Source organism: Rhipicephalus microplus, chromosome 10 (assembly GCF_043290135.1).
Source record: "Rhipicephalus microplus isolate Deutch F79 chromosome 10, USDA_Rmic, whole genome shotgun sequence".
Classification (NCBI taxonomy): Eukaryota; Metazoa; Arthropoda; class Arachnida; order Ixodida; family Ixodidae; genus Rhipicephalus; species Rhipicephalus microplus.
This window is the reverse complement of record NC_134709.1, coordinates 38,942,086-38,955,295: the sequence shown is the minus strand read 5'-3', so window position 1 is coordinate 38,955,295 and position 13,210 is coordinate 38,942,086. Positions and strand designations below refer to the sequence as shown.

The 13,210-nt window shown below is 44.1% G+C and overlaps 1 protein-coding gene across 13 annotated transcripts in view; it reads left to right on the top strand.

The window, feature by feature from the left end:
- The window catches only part of p120ctn (adherens junction protein p120), a 166,011-nt gene that overhangs the window by 101,251 nt on the left and 51,550 nt on the right, over positions 1–13,210 (top strand). For 9 of the 13 annotated variants that reach the window (XM_075875504.1, XM_075875495.1, XM_075875496.1 and 6 more), the window contains 6 exons: positions 3,375–3,446; positions 5,673–5,833; positions 7,805–7,879; positions 9,911–9,955; positions 10,725–10,905; positions 12,349–12,529. In XM_075875504.1, coding sequence (XP_075731619.1) covers positions 5,817–5,833; positions 7,805–7,879; positions 9,911–9,955; positions 10,725–10,905; positions 12,349–12,529 — 499 coding nt within the window. In that variant the 5' untranslated portion in view covers positions 3,375–3,446; positions 5,673–5,816. Of the gene's footprint in view, positions 1–823; positions 917–3,374; positions 3,447–5,672; positions 5,834–7,804; positions 7,880–9,910; positions 9,956–10,724; positions 10,906–12,348; positions 12,530–13,210 lie in introns of those variants that run through there. The other 4 variants (XM_075875507.1, XM_075875498.1, XM_075875505.1 and 1 more) reach the window with 3 other exon arrangements.

Genomic DNA, 13,210 nt, shown 5'->3' with positions numbered 1-13,210 from the left:
TACCACCAGGAGGTATAACGGGCTCAAGCCAATCTAACATAAATGAAGAGGGGAAACTTCCCAAATTTTTATTTTTTTGAAAAAGCCAATTAGTTAAAAAAATAACATGGGTAAATTTTAGTGAGTGCGGCATGAAACTGTAATAAATAAACTAGTTGTGTACGCGCGCGCGCGCGCGCGCGTGTGTGTGTGTGTGTGTGTGTGTGTGTGTGTGTGTGTGTGTGTGTGTGTGTGTGTGTGTGTGTGTGTGTGTGTGTGTGTGTACGCGTGCGCATATCGTGATATGCTTGCTGCAATGACCGGTTTCCAAGACGACGATGAATCCACTTGATCTTACGGCGTTCTTTCGAATTATCGTTGGTAGTTTTCATCAGACAGAGCTTGGGTTTCGCGACATCGTTGTGTTGAGACGCGACTGCCTTGCGAAGTTTTCCCTTTCGAAATCTACGACTCAACTCATTACGTCAGTGCTGGAACAAACGTGAATCGTTTATGTTCCTTTAGTCACGATATAACAATTGATACATAAGCACACTGGACAAGCTCGTATGCTCCGCCAAGGAGTTTGAACATTGCCGCATGCCGTGCTGTCTCCCCCTTGCCTGCCGCGACATCCTTACGGCACTCTTATTTACGAATCCAGCTTTTAGCAATTACTTCTCGCAACTCCACTTTGGAACCCCACCAAAGCCGACGTTTCTATATCATCTAATCTAAAAACGCTGACCAGACAGCCCCTATCCGGGCCCAGTCGTATTCCGCCATCTTGTCCGCCCTGATTGGCTCGCACGGTCGCTGCGACTTCTCTGATTGGCTCAAAACGCCCTCGTGACGGAGTTTGCCAATATGGTGGGTGCGCACCGGTGCCCGCTTTGCTCTCCTTCTCATCATGGCGTCGGCGTAAGTTCTATTGAGGGTACAAAATGCTGTTTTCTCATTTTCCTCGGCAGTTTGCTCCAAAAGGAGTACTGCGCGTGCTCTAATGCGCGGGAACTTGCTTGGCGGCGCTAGTTATAGCGCGAGAACAGAACGACGACATAGACAAGGACACAAAGGACACGAGTGTCCTTCTTGTCTGTGTCGTCGTTCTGTTCTCGCGTGCCCCGCCGCGGTGGTCTAGTGGCTAAGGTACTCGGCTGCTGACCCGCATGTCGCGGGTTCGTATCCCGGCTGCAGCGGCTGCATTTCCGATGGAGGCGGAAATGTTGTAGGCCCGTGTGCTCAGATTTGGGTGCACGTTAAAGAGCCCCAGGTGGTCGAAATTTCTGGAGCCCTCCACTACGGCGTCTCTCATAATCATATAGTGGTTTTGGGACGTTAAACCACACATATCAATCAATCAATCAATCAATCAATCAACGTTCTGTTCTCGCGCTATAACTATCGTCATGTCATACCAACTAGCCCACGCTGCCACACTTGGCGGCGCAATAACAAATGCTCGGGTACTCTCCTACGACGCTGCACCGAACTAGCGCGAAGTGAGTAGCGAAACCACGATATTCGCCGACTGCCTTGTTCGTTTTGCGTCGATGCCCGTTCTCGCGGATGTGTCGCCTCTTGGGTTTCGGCGTCCCCGACGAAACAAGCCCGGTCTCGTCTTTTTCGACTTTGTTGGCGTTTCGTTTGTTAGTGTTTGTACGACTTTGCCGCGGCTATCCTTTTTTTTTTTTTCTTATGTAGCGTTTCTTCATCATCCGGGCGTATCTTGATCACTTTTTTTTATCGCTCATTCTCTCTTGTCAATCGTTTTATTTCGTGCCTTATGTTTGTCGAGCGCTGTTACTACAACAATTGTTCTATCGGTCTCGGTTGTTTTACCTCCGAAAGCACTTCTGTCGATGCCGGGACTTGTTATATTGGAGGTTTTACTGTTGGTGCGTTATTTGTCGTGGTCTTCTTATTTTTATTTTTCCCTTGCGGCCGTGGCTTGTCAGCTTCAATGGTGATTCCCTTCGTTGTCATTGTGGACCAATTTGGATCCTGCCTGGTGTTCGTTGTGGATTGGCATTTCCTGAGCCGCCCTGTCTCGGTCGTTTATCTCGCTAAGGCTTCTTTTACGTTTCGGTTGGCGAAGTACATGTACAGTCCTAATTGAAAGTTCCCAGGCCACGCTGCCACAGATATACATGCGATTGTGGCCTAAGAACTTTTGACACCCCCCCCCCCCCCCCGGTACATATGGTCACTTGCTATTTGTCTTGTTTACTCTTGTCACTTTTTTGGCTTGTTCCCCATGCCTTTGAGATGAAATAGAAAAACAAAGAAAAACGTGCGTGGTTGATTCCTCTATCATAGGAATTGGTATAACACTTAAAGCGAAACTTGGCCTTACAGAAGTAGTTGTTAGTTAACTGTACGTTGACGTAAGAAAGCTTGCGAAATGTCTCTTGATGTTTGACAGCTATGGTGGATGTTACAGTCATGACGCATAACCGCACTTTACCAAGAACACCCTGAAAAAACAATGTTGAATGTAAAAAGCGCGTTTTTAAAGTTTCCAGAGTACATGGCCGTGGTGCAGTGGGGGTGCGTACCCAGCCAACGCCTCCAAAGTATAGGAGGCGTTGGCCCAGCCTCTGTTGTCGTGGACCGAAAGGTTGCGAGATCGACTCATCTTCGCGGACCATTTTTTTCCCCTTGCTTTCTGATCGTGCGTATTTTTTTTTTTTTTTGACATCATTTCCATGACACGAATATGTCACTGTCACGGAAAGGAACGGAAGTACTGCTGAACTCTGGAATGCACACACGAAAACACTTTTCCGGCACAAAAACGTGACAACAAGAGAAATGATGGAGGCCTACTATATTCACAAAAATGCTTCCACGTGCATCAGCCAGCCGTCTATTAACCTACTAACCAGTGAAGTGGCTTACCTAGATGAGTTTTCGACGCTGAGAGCAGGCCAGCGATAGCCATTTGCTTGCTTGCCATGACATATGTTGTCTTTCACCCCAGTTTCACCTCTGTATGATGTCTTCATGCGTAGGAGACACGTGGGTTTTTTGCATGTTTTTTTTAAGCTCTGAGGTGACAGCTGTCCTCGGGGTGCTTTTTTTTAGGTTGTAGTTTCACTTATGCATTTCCGTGTTCGGTGTAGGATAAAACCTGACCTTTTCTGCAAATAAACTTTGGTTTGAAGTGATCTCTCGTCTGTATTCCCCCGTCTTTCGTTTCTTGTTTGTTTACGCGCTCTAAATACCACTATGTTCAAGTACAAATTTGCCCAAATTTCGTTGCTTTTATGCGTCTATAATGCTATGCGTGCTTGTGTGTTTGTGTATGTATGTGAAATCTACCGAATAATTGCATAACTGTCGATTTGAACAGTGTCCTAACTTGAGTATTCCCTTTTTGATCTTTGGTGCAGGAGGCCCAGTTTGAGTTGCTCACAAGGCAGCTGGAAGCAGAGCGGCAGACTGTTGCCACACAACTCGAAAAAGTGAGTCCATGTCAGCCTTGATAGTCGCGTGTCATTATCTCGATTTTTGTAGCTTTTGTGACCTGTCAGTTTTTTTGTCAGTTTTTGCAGTTTGTGCCCACTTCACCGTAAGTGCACCCCACTGCATCCACATGCTAGCTCCCGTGTTGCGCGATTAACTAGATTGCAAATTAATCATGCTTTGTTTTGCATATATTACAGATTGTCAGCACTTCCTGTAAAACTCTTTTCACATTTTCCTGTGAGGTAGCTAGTGTTCACATTTGTTCCTTGGTACCTCAATACATGACTTGCCCCTTCAGGCACAAAGTGTGACGGACTGTTGATAAATGTGAAAAACTTCCAATAGATTTATTACAAGGTGCTGCACACTATGTTGCAACAAGGTTAGCAGTAGGATGTTACATTGTGCATGTTTTGTTTACCCGTGATAATTATAGAGTAATTAATTGTGTATATTATATTAGGCAGTTGGTCATCTCACATTTTTGCATCAATGCTGTTGATTTAGTGACACAAAGTGCAATCATGATTGGCTTAGTGACTTAAAGCACAGCGAAAAATGTAACAAAATCTTTTTACAATTGCTGTCATTGGCAGCACATCAAACTGCCCATGAGATGTTGGAGTAATTTGTGGCGTATATCACACTGTTAACATTTACCAACATATTGTCAGTTAAGTGAATTCAGATTGGCTGATACAGGGCGTTTAAGTAACCCAAAGTAAATGCTGGTCCTGTGTTCATGTAGTGTTGGGTTTGTTTAGTGAACTATGGTTTCTGAAGAATGATAAACTGGACAGCTGCTTGCAGACTGACTGGAAGTCTTAGCTGTTTGCTCGACCAATCGCAGCATGATTTTTTGCTACACATCACCGATTCAACATTGCGACGTCACACGGAGGCCGGGGAAGCCGGAGAAGAGGATAGATTGTTTCTTAGAATTTGTGGCGTCCTTGAGGGCTCGTAGCAATGTCACGTGTGGCATCGTTGGCCGGGACGGCATTCTGCACATGATGTGCGTCTTTACTTGAGTTCTTTGAATGAATATCAGGCGTAGTTTAAGGGCTTAAGTTGCATAGATCCCCCCTCCCCTCCTTTTTGGTTACTAGGCTGCCTCCTCTAGTCACCTATAGGGTGGAAAGGGATTAAGTCTACTCTGTACGTTGACTTCATAGGGAGAGGGCGCTGCAATGAGCCTCCTCCTCACCCCTTCAGAAGGGGAACTCTGCACAAGCTTATACCTGGGAGCGTTGAGAAATGCAAACCTCGAAGGTGAAGCGGTCACATGCATGCTTGTCTACGGTGTCTTCCATTAGTCGATGCACTCTGGATCGCATACTTGTCAGCGCTCGGCGGTTTTTAATATGGAAATTTCATCCTTGATTGAGGTCACTTGTCGTTTCACGCTGCCACACTTCTTTGTTGACTGGATATGACTGCATGACCTTTGTTTTTGCATGTAGCAATTGAAATATTGCGCTGCTAAGCACATCGATGAAGGTCATCCGATTGCCAGCCGGCATGGGGCGCACTACTGTGGCGCTTCGGGTGGGTGCCGCCGAACCTGTGGTCTTACTACTTTTGTTCCCTACTCCTCACGCTCTCCTCGCTGTCCCCGTCTTTCATCCTCCGCTGGGCTCTGCGAGCTCTCTTTCATCCTCAGCTATGTTTAGCAGGCTCTCTCTGCCGGATACACTCAACACAGGAACGTGTGCATAAAGAAGTGCACTTTAAAAGTTCGGAGAGAGCATGCAGTGTGATAGAAAGGAAGAAGGTCGGGCAGGCATGCGCCAAGTTTCACTTGCTCCCATTTTCACGATAACAAAAAGGCAGGTCGCCGAATGCAGGAACGAGTGCATAAAGAGCTGCACTGTAAAAGTTAGGAAGGAGTATTATACAATGTGATAGAAACAAGTAGAATAGGTCAGGCAGGCATACTGCAAGCTTCACTTGCTCCCATTTTCTCGATAGCAAGGTGGCTTGTCGCTGAATGCAGGAACGGGTGCATCAAGAGCTGCATTCTAAAGGTTAGGAGGGAGTATTGTACAATGTGATAGAAAGAGTATAATAGGGAGCATTGTACAATGTGATGGAAAGAAATATAATAGGTCAGGCAGGCATACTCCAAGCTTCACTTGCTCCCATTTTCTCGATAGCAAAAAGGCTCGTGCTCCCCCCACTCTTTGCTCACCGCGTCTTGCATTTTCACCTCTCTGCTGCAGATCAAACTACGGGACCGTGACGACACGGTGAGCGTCTCTAGTGTCTCGGTGAGTGGGTCTGCTGACGAGCCCCCTTACGCTTGGAGGCCCCCGCCTCCCCAGGTTGGCAACTTTGGAGCCGACGACAGAGAGACGCGCCCCAAGATGACCGACTCGCACCTGTGAGTTCCGCCGCCCCTGCTTGTGGTGGGAACGGCATTCTGGCAACTTCTACAAGTAGTAACTGCTTGTGGCCTGAACAAGTTGTCTGCACGCTCTTGTGCATGGATGTTCGAAAGGTGTAGAGGAGTGCGTAGGGAGTGGCTTTTGCATTAGTTATGCAATATTTACCTGAATGGCCCCTTCAACATTTTTCTTGTTGGGAAGCACCCGCCTTTACTCACCTTTGTGATTTGTCTTAGTAATGCAATGAACTGCCGTGAAAGTGACTCCACTATGTTTAAAAGTTCAAGAGCTAGGAAACGAGATGGCGGCGGGCGATGATGTTCGAAAAAGCTACCTACAGCAGCTAGTCTCATTCAGTAGAAGCACAAATTTATTATGCATACAAATGACCCATTCGTGATGTTTCTTTTAACGAGCAAAAATGCTTTGGCCTCGTTTGGTTGCTCAGAAATAAGAATTCTTTTGCAACAAGAAATACTGATTACATGCTCATGTTGCTTGCAAAAACTCATCTTTATTCGTCTATATCTTGGATAATTAACAATGTGAGACTATCTTTGTCACGGCATGACTGCCCGTCCCCACGTTTACTGCTCTTGAGCTTTTAAGCGGGGCTTACCTGAACGATTGAATGCCCATTTGTCGACACCAGTATGGTGTGCAAATTGTCAATTTAGAAGCTAATGACACCGAAGCAACTTCATGAAGTATCAAGTCTTTGAAGCCTAGTGCTGTCATTCTCGATTTTATGGGATGAATTCTTTGTGTATGTCCCCTTTGCATTTCCACACTCACGATCTCTGCCCTGGCATCTTTTGCACACCATCTGGCAACCACTTTGAAAACAGACTGCATGATTGAGCGTTTGTTCTCATTTGAAACATTTATCTTAAGGGACACAGTACACTGAACTAGGCTTTTAAATTGCCACACACATAGATGGTAATTTGCACTTTTCTACAGTTAGTTTGTGCAATAATTACAAGTGAAGTGACAAAGTAACAAACTTTCTTACCGAGTGAAGTCACCTGGCTACACTGTATACCCACCCCTTATGTAATACCCCCTTGAGGGGTCTTTAAGGAAATAAAGTGAAGTTTCACATGTCAGTGGCAACGGTGCTGAAACTACCGAGAAATGCAGCCGTAGCACTTCAACGCATTAAATAATTTGTGCAAAGTTTGAAAGGGACACCGCAAAAAAGATGCACAAACAGATTTAGTGCAACCTGTTCGAGCGGAATCTGTTGCACTTTATCTGTTCAGTTCTCTTCTTTGTGGTTTCAAGTTTCGTGTAACTATTTCTTTGGATATAATGAACCAACTAGCCCCTCAAGACATTCTTGATTGCAATTAAACTTTGTTTATTGCACAGTGCAGTGTATGTTGGGTTTCAGGGTGGCTACTTGTCATGAAAGATGGGTGGGGGCATGTTGCTGAAGAAATTACGGACAGAGAAGCCGAGCCAAAAAGCAGAACACATGCGCTGCACGCGTGTCTTCTGACTTCTCTCTCGCGTGGCAGTTGTAGGGATTGCAAGAATGGAGCCAGCCCATGATGTCGTGCAGTCCACTTTCTAGGGTACCAAGTTTGAAATTGGCTCACAGAAACAAGCATTGCAGTTAACTATTGCTCGGGTGCTCAGTACTTCTTTTTAAGCTGGGTTGCAATGACGCAGATCAGGTCTAATGTACTTCCTGTAGTGATTTCCTTTGCAACAATCACCTCAACGCTGGAAAAAAAATGAAGGGAAGCCGACACGCCAGCTCACGCTTCTTTCTCACTTTGCAGCCCTGCTTCACTTTTTTGCGTGCCGCCGCCCGATCACTCCTCTCTGCCACTCTTCCCGATTAGTGTTGACACTCACGCTTTTCACATGCCTCATTAGTGCCTACCTGCTTTGCCCTCCCATCCCGTTTACATTGTTCTCCTGCGATCACCCTCCTGCCTTGTCTTTCCTGGCCGCAGCATCATTAACCGAAAGACGGAATCCAAAGAGGAAGAGCACCTCGTGCGCACTGAGCTCGTCGAGAAAGTGCAGAGGTTGGTGTCACCGCCGAGCCCAAAACCGTGGCTTGCCCTCTGTGAGAGTTTTCTCGTTCTTGCTTACAACAGGGACTCTGGAACCATTCTGTAATTGTCTTCAACCCATTGTTGTTGCCGGTTAGCAGCATAATCTTAAGCAAAAAAAAAAAAAAACGGCTAAGACATCTATGCAGGATAAATTACAGGGAGTGCTTGGGTCGGCAGCTTGGTTAGAAGCTGAAGACACGCTAAACCATTGCTGATGCGAAATATTTGGTGTCTTGCCAAGTGCGTCTGCAAAGCTGTAACCAGTCTATCGATAAATTGTTCAAATTGCTACGTTGGAACGTGTACTTTCATTATTTTGATGGGTGCTACAATCATCTGATTGTCTTGATTAAGAGGCATAGATTAGACAGGAAACTCTGCAGGAAGTTCTAGTGAAGAGAATGAGAGAACGAATTCTCGCATAGGTGCTCATGGAAATTTTGGGAAGCTTGTCTGCCGGATTCTCAAGTATCCCAGAAGCTAGTTTCGGAACCAAATTTTCAATGGAGAAAGGACTTTGTTTATATATGGGCCATTTGTTTTGCAGCTCAGTAATAGCAGAGAGCATGCCATTTAGCTGACAGCTAAATTTTTTAACCAACTAAACTTGAAATATCAGAACGGGCTGCCTGAAATGGTACGCCCACTTTCAAGAGCGTGAGCCCACACTGTGAGTTTAGGCTTCTAGGAGCGTCTGACCGTGTAGATAGTGGTGCAGAGTTTCTATAATGAGCTTGTTTCAACTCGTGTAGATAACTTTAGGCTATCATAGAGCAATCTAGTGTGCCGTATTGGGCACCTGGTAAGCATTACTCGCACTCTTGCTCATGTTACATTTGCCACCGAAATAGCGGGCTTAGCTAAAGAGGCGTTTAGGAGCAGTACCTGTCATGTTCTTTGTTTTAAGCAAGAGCAGGGATCCTCTCATTTCACTGCTCATGCATGCTACTTTTGCTTTTGTGCTCTTTGCTATTGCTTTTTCTTGCACGCAGGAACACACACTTCAGTGGCTGCCCATGTCTTCCCTATATGATGTTGTACAAAAATATTTTGACCTGGCATGAAGTTAAGCTACGATTTAATCATTAATAAATGGACATGTGTGTGTTCTGAACTCTTTTGTCTACAGTATCTCAAGAAAGGCTGCTTGAAAACATAGCATGTAAAATTGTCAAGCCACCTAGCCTTATAGAGGTGACACAGTCGTTTGGCAGTGCCCAGGTGTAACGTTGCATGTGCTTCTGCGTCACTTTTTTTCATGGTCATAGTTACAAAGTGAAAATATTATTTAGTATGACAGTGCCATTGAGGTCCTCCTGTGAGGTATGCTGGGCTCCTTAACTAAGTATTATCTGCAGTTTTCCAACGCTCTTCTGAAACACAGCGTCAGCAGAAGAAAGCAAAAAAAGGAGGGAATCCAATAAACTTGTTTCTGAAGTTCTCATACCGATCTCAGATTTTAGATCTCATGCTTTAGCATTTTCACCTTTTTGTAATCAGACACCGGCGTCTTCCACTCATTTTAATCCTAATTTCAATCTACGAAGAGGTAGCCAGTGTAAGGGAATTTGTGTAGAGAGGGTTTGAGTGACACCATAGAAAAATATCCCACTTTGTCAAGGTAGATTTCAAAACACAGCTCGGGGCATGTCTCGCGAACACGCATTATCCTTGCGATATGTGTTCATGTGATGTGCGTTTCACTCTCGTGCAAACTGGCATTTGCACTTTAAGTGTGTTTACGTATAAGCAGCTTTGAGCCAATTATTTCTTTCGCTGTTGCATTCAAATGGCATTTACTTTAACCTTCAAGCATTAGAAATGAAAGCGTTATAATGTTGTTTGAACTACCATTGCACCGTGTTAACTTTTTCCTTTTTTTTTGAATTAAATAATTCATTTTGCTCACAACTTCAATAGTTGCATATTCCTGACGATGTGTATCAATGATAAAAAGTGTTTGTTACATAATGTTTCTGTCCAAACTTTTACTCCACATAGGCGCTACTATCCTGATCAAACTACTACAGAGTATCATCGCTACATGTAAGTTTTGAAGCAGTTAAAATTGAGTGTACATGTTTGTGTGTGTGTGTGTCTGTGTATGTGTGTCTGTCCGTCTAAGTGTAACTTCGAAGGTTAAATCGTTTTTCACGCATTTGGCAGTACTCACACCTGCATGCTTAGTCAGGCATCGCTCTTATTTTGCGTACGACTCTCTTGAGCCTTGCAAATGTGCTGAGTGTTTGTTTTAGATATTTAGATATTTTACTGCCTTTTTCATCGATAGTAAGTGCACCTACAATGAAAAGAGGCATGCTCGCACGTTATTGTCACGTTGCCTGTTCTTACACTGCACTGCGTAGTTTTAGAGATAACTCAAGGCTGCTACACAACTGGAACCCATGGGATGTGCGCAATACTTGTGTGCGATAATGAAAGATAAGTGCAATGTAAATGTCGATTCTGAGACTAAATATTTTTTTGCATTTTTGATTTACGTATTGCACGTCTCTGTCAAGCAGTGTACACATCTGAGCATTTGCATTAGATATGAACTTGGTCAACGATGGAATGAAAAATGTATGCACCGCGAGCACATGTATTGCATTGCAATGGTGTCCTCTTTCTCATGTCTGGGCTCAGTACACTTCACACGTGACACAAGCACTCGTGAAGTTGATTTCGCCGCTTGTAACGTTCGTTGTCATCCTTATACTCAAGTAGGCGGGTGAAAAAAAAAAAAAATGTGAGAGAAACTATAGTTTACTTCGTACATAAAGTAAAAAACGACTCATTTTTGCTTCCTTTCCAGGCAAGATGGAAGTTCGCCCCAGGTGCAGGAGTCGTACTCCATGAACTACCATAGCACGACGTCGACCAACGGCCACCAAGTGGGCGACGGCGAGCACTCGCCAAACTCGTCCAAACTGGCGGTGCCGGGAGAGAATTCCCAGCTCGTCAGCCGGACAACGCAGCAGACCAAAACCCAACAGGTGCTTTACGCAGTCCAGTCTTGGCATAAAGAACGCAAATGAATAGACCTAATAATTAAGTAATCTGATACCATCATCACTATAAAATTTGATTGTATTTGAGCCCAATCCTGATATATTGATTATGATGAGTGATGATAGCTGCTACATGTTCTAATGATCTAGTTTGAGCACCTTGGGTCATTAATGAGATAAAAAAATGCATTATATTTGCTTTTTATGGTGAAAGAAATCTATTAAAGCATCCCTTTTTGTGAGAATATGTTTTGTATGTTGTTAAGGGTCATACGTGTGCGATTATTGTTTGCCAATTGTCTACAACTCTCCATATATGCATTGGTCTGTAGCTACAAGTGCCAACTTGCAAATGTGATGTTTGCTGCGCTACTTCTATTTCCATGCTTTATAGAAAGCTTGCCTTCGTACCCCCCCCCCCTTTTTTTTTAGCTTTTTCTACAGTTCTTGTTTTCAGTATACTCTAGCACTCTCAGCTGACAGGGCACAGGCAACAGCCTCTTCGCTTAGAGTGCGAGAATAAGTTGAATTGCAGTCAAGGAGCCTAATTTGATGCATCAGTCTGGATTGGACTTTGTTGCAGTGACTGTGTAGCAGCACTTGATTCGCATTTAGCGTAGTCAGATGGGGTCCAGTCACGACTGAAAGTCACCAGATGATTTAAAAATCAGTTTTGAAGATGTTAACGTGTAACCAGTATCGGATATAGCAGAGCTGTCTGTACTGCACTGCTGCTTCAATCACACTGCACTGTGTAAGTTAACTAATTGAGCACTGTCCTCTGTTTCTATATGACGTCTTTCATGTAGTTTTCTGTTATTCGGTCCTGTGTCATTGCCCAACGGGAATATGCTCAAACCTCATTGTAACGAAGTCGAACCTGCCACGGGAATACCTCATTATATCCAAAAATTAGTTATGAACCTTTATTTGTAGCACTATGTCTATGACGGAGCTATTCTTCACTTGTTGTAACCGATAATTGGTTATATCAAGGTTTAAATGTATCGAGCCATAAATCTTGCAGCTAATGTGTGTGACACATGTTCATGTAGAAATATGTGGCTCAGTAGCAACATTCATAATGCTGTTCATTAACCGATATGGCAATATTGTTTTTTGTCCTTTGAATGGCATTGGCTAAAATAAGTGTTTGCATTTAAGTATTTATGTTCTGTTATCACGAAACACCTTTCCTAGTCTAACCAAGTGAGGCTCTGTAAGATACACTCAAACCTTCTTATAACAGAGTTACTCGAAAATAAGCTTGTTATATTCGGAAATTCATATGCGAGATAGCTATTTAAATAAAAGGTACAGATTTGCATAGCTTCGTGTTAGTGAAGGATTTCGCACCCCGTAACAGCCTGGTTCATGTGTTACTCTGGGTGGATCGTGAGGCAGAGTTGTCTTCCGTGTCTGTTCCAGGTCAAAACGGTCACAAAAGTCATAAAGACGAGGGAGGTTCGTCACGTAGGTCCCGACGGTCAGCCTCTAGAGTACAACCCGTACGGGACGCACGGCATGCCCATGGCAGGCTCCGACTACGTCACATATCCCTACACAGGTGCAACTGACAACTCCCACGGCTATGGCAGCTACGATACAGGTAAGCGGTCCTTTTTTTTGAGGAAGAAGTTTTGCTTTCTTACACCATGATTTCTGGGTTCTTGAAAGCTGTGGAATTTTCTGCACTTCCTGACTTTTCTGAAAGTACGCGAAGTACTTTTCATACTTCTTTAGTACCATACTTTCCAGGTTGTTTGAAAGAAAGGCAGCCAAATACACTCAAACCTCAATATAACGAACGCAAATATTGTAAACTCCCGTTAAGACAAACTCTGTTAATACGAATTCTCACTTAAGATGAACAACACGGGAGTGTATGTTTAGTTTCCCGTAGGCTCAATGCAAAACAAGTCTGCTTAAGACTAACTGCGTAACAGGCCTCTTCTGTCGAGACAACTTCTCGCAGAGATTAAAGACAAAAGGGATTCTGCGCAGCAAACATTATAGTCTTGTTGGGGGCATTCAGGTGAACAAGAAAAAGCAAAAAAAAAAAACTTTCTGGCACAAAAACTTAAAGTAAATTGTGAAGTGGAGGGAGGAAGCGAGTTGGGTGAAAAAGAAAGGTCTGTGCACAAAGCTGGTATCTCCCTCACGCCTAATCTGTAGGTAGAAAAAGGGCCAGCTTTATCAGCAAGGAAAGCAACGAAAAAGTGTTCGTCCTTTCGGATTCTCTTCATGTTCTTCAGTTCCCTAACAGGAGTACAGTAGAGAACAGAACACA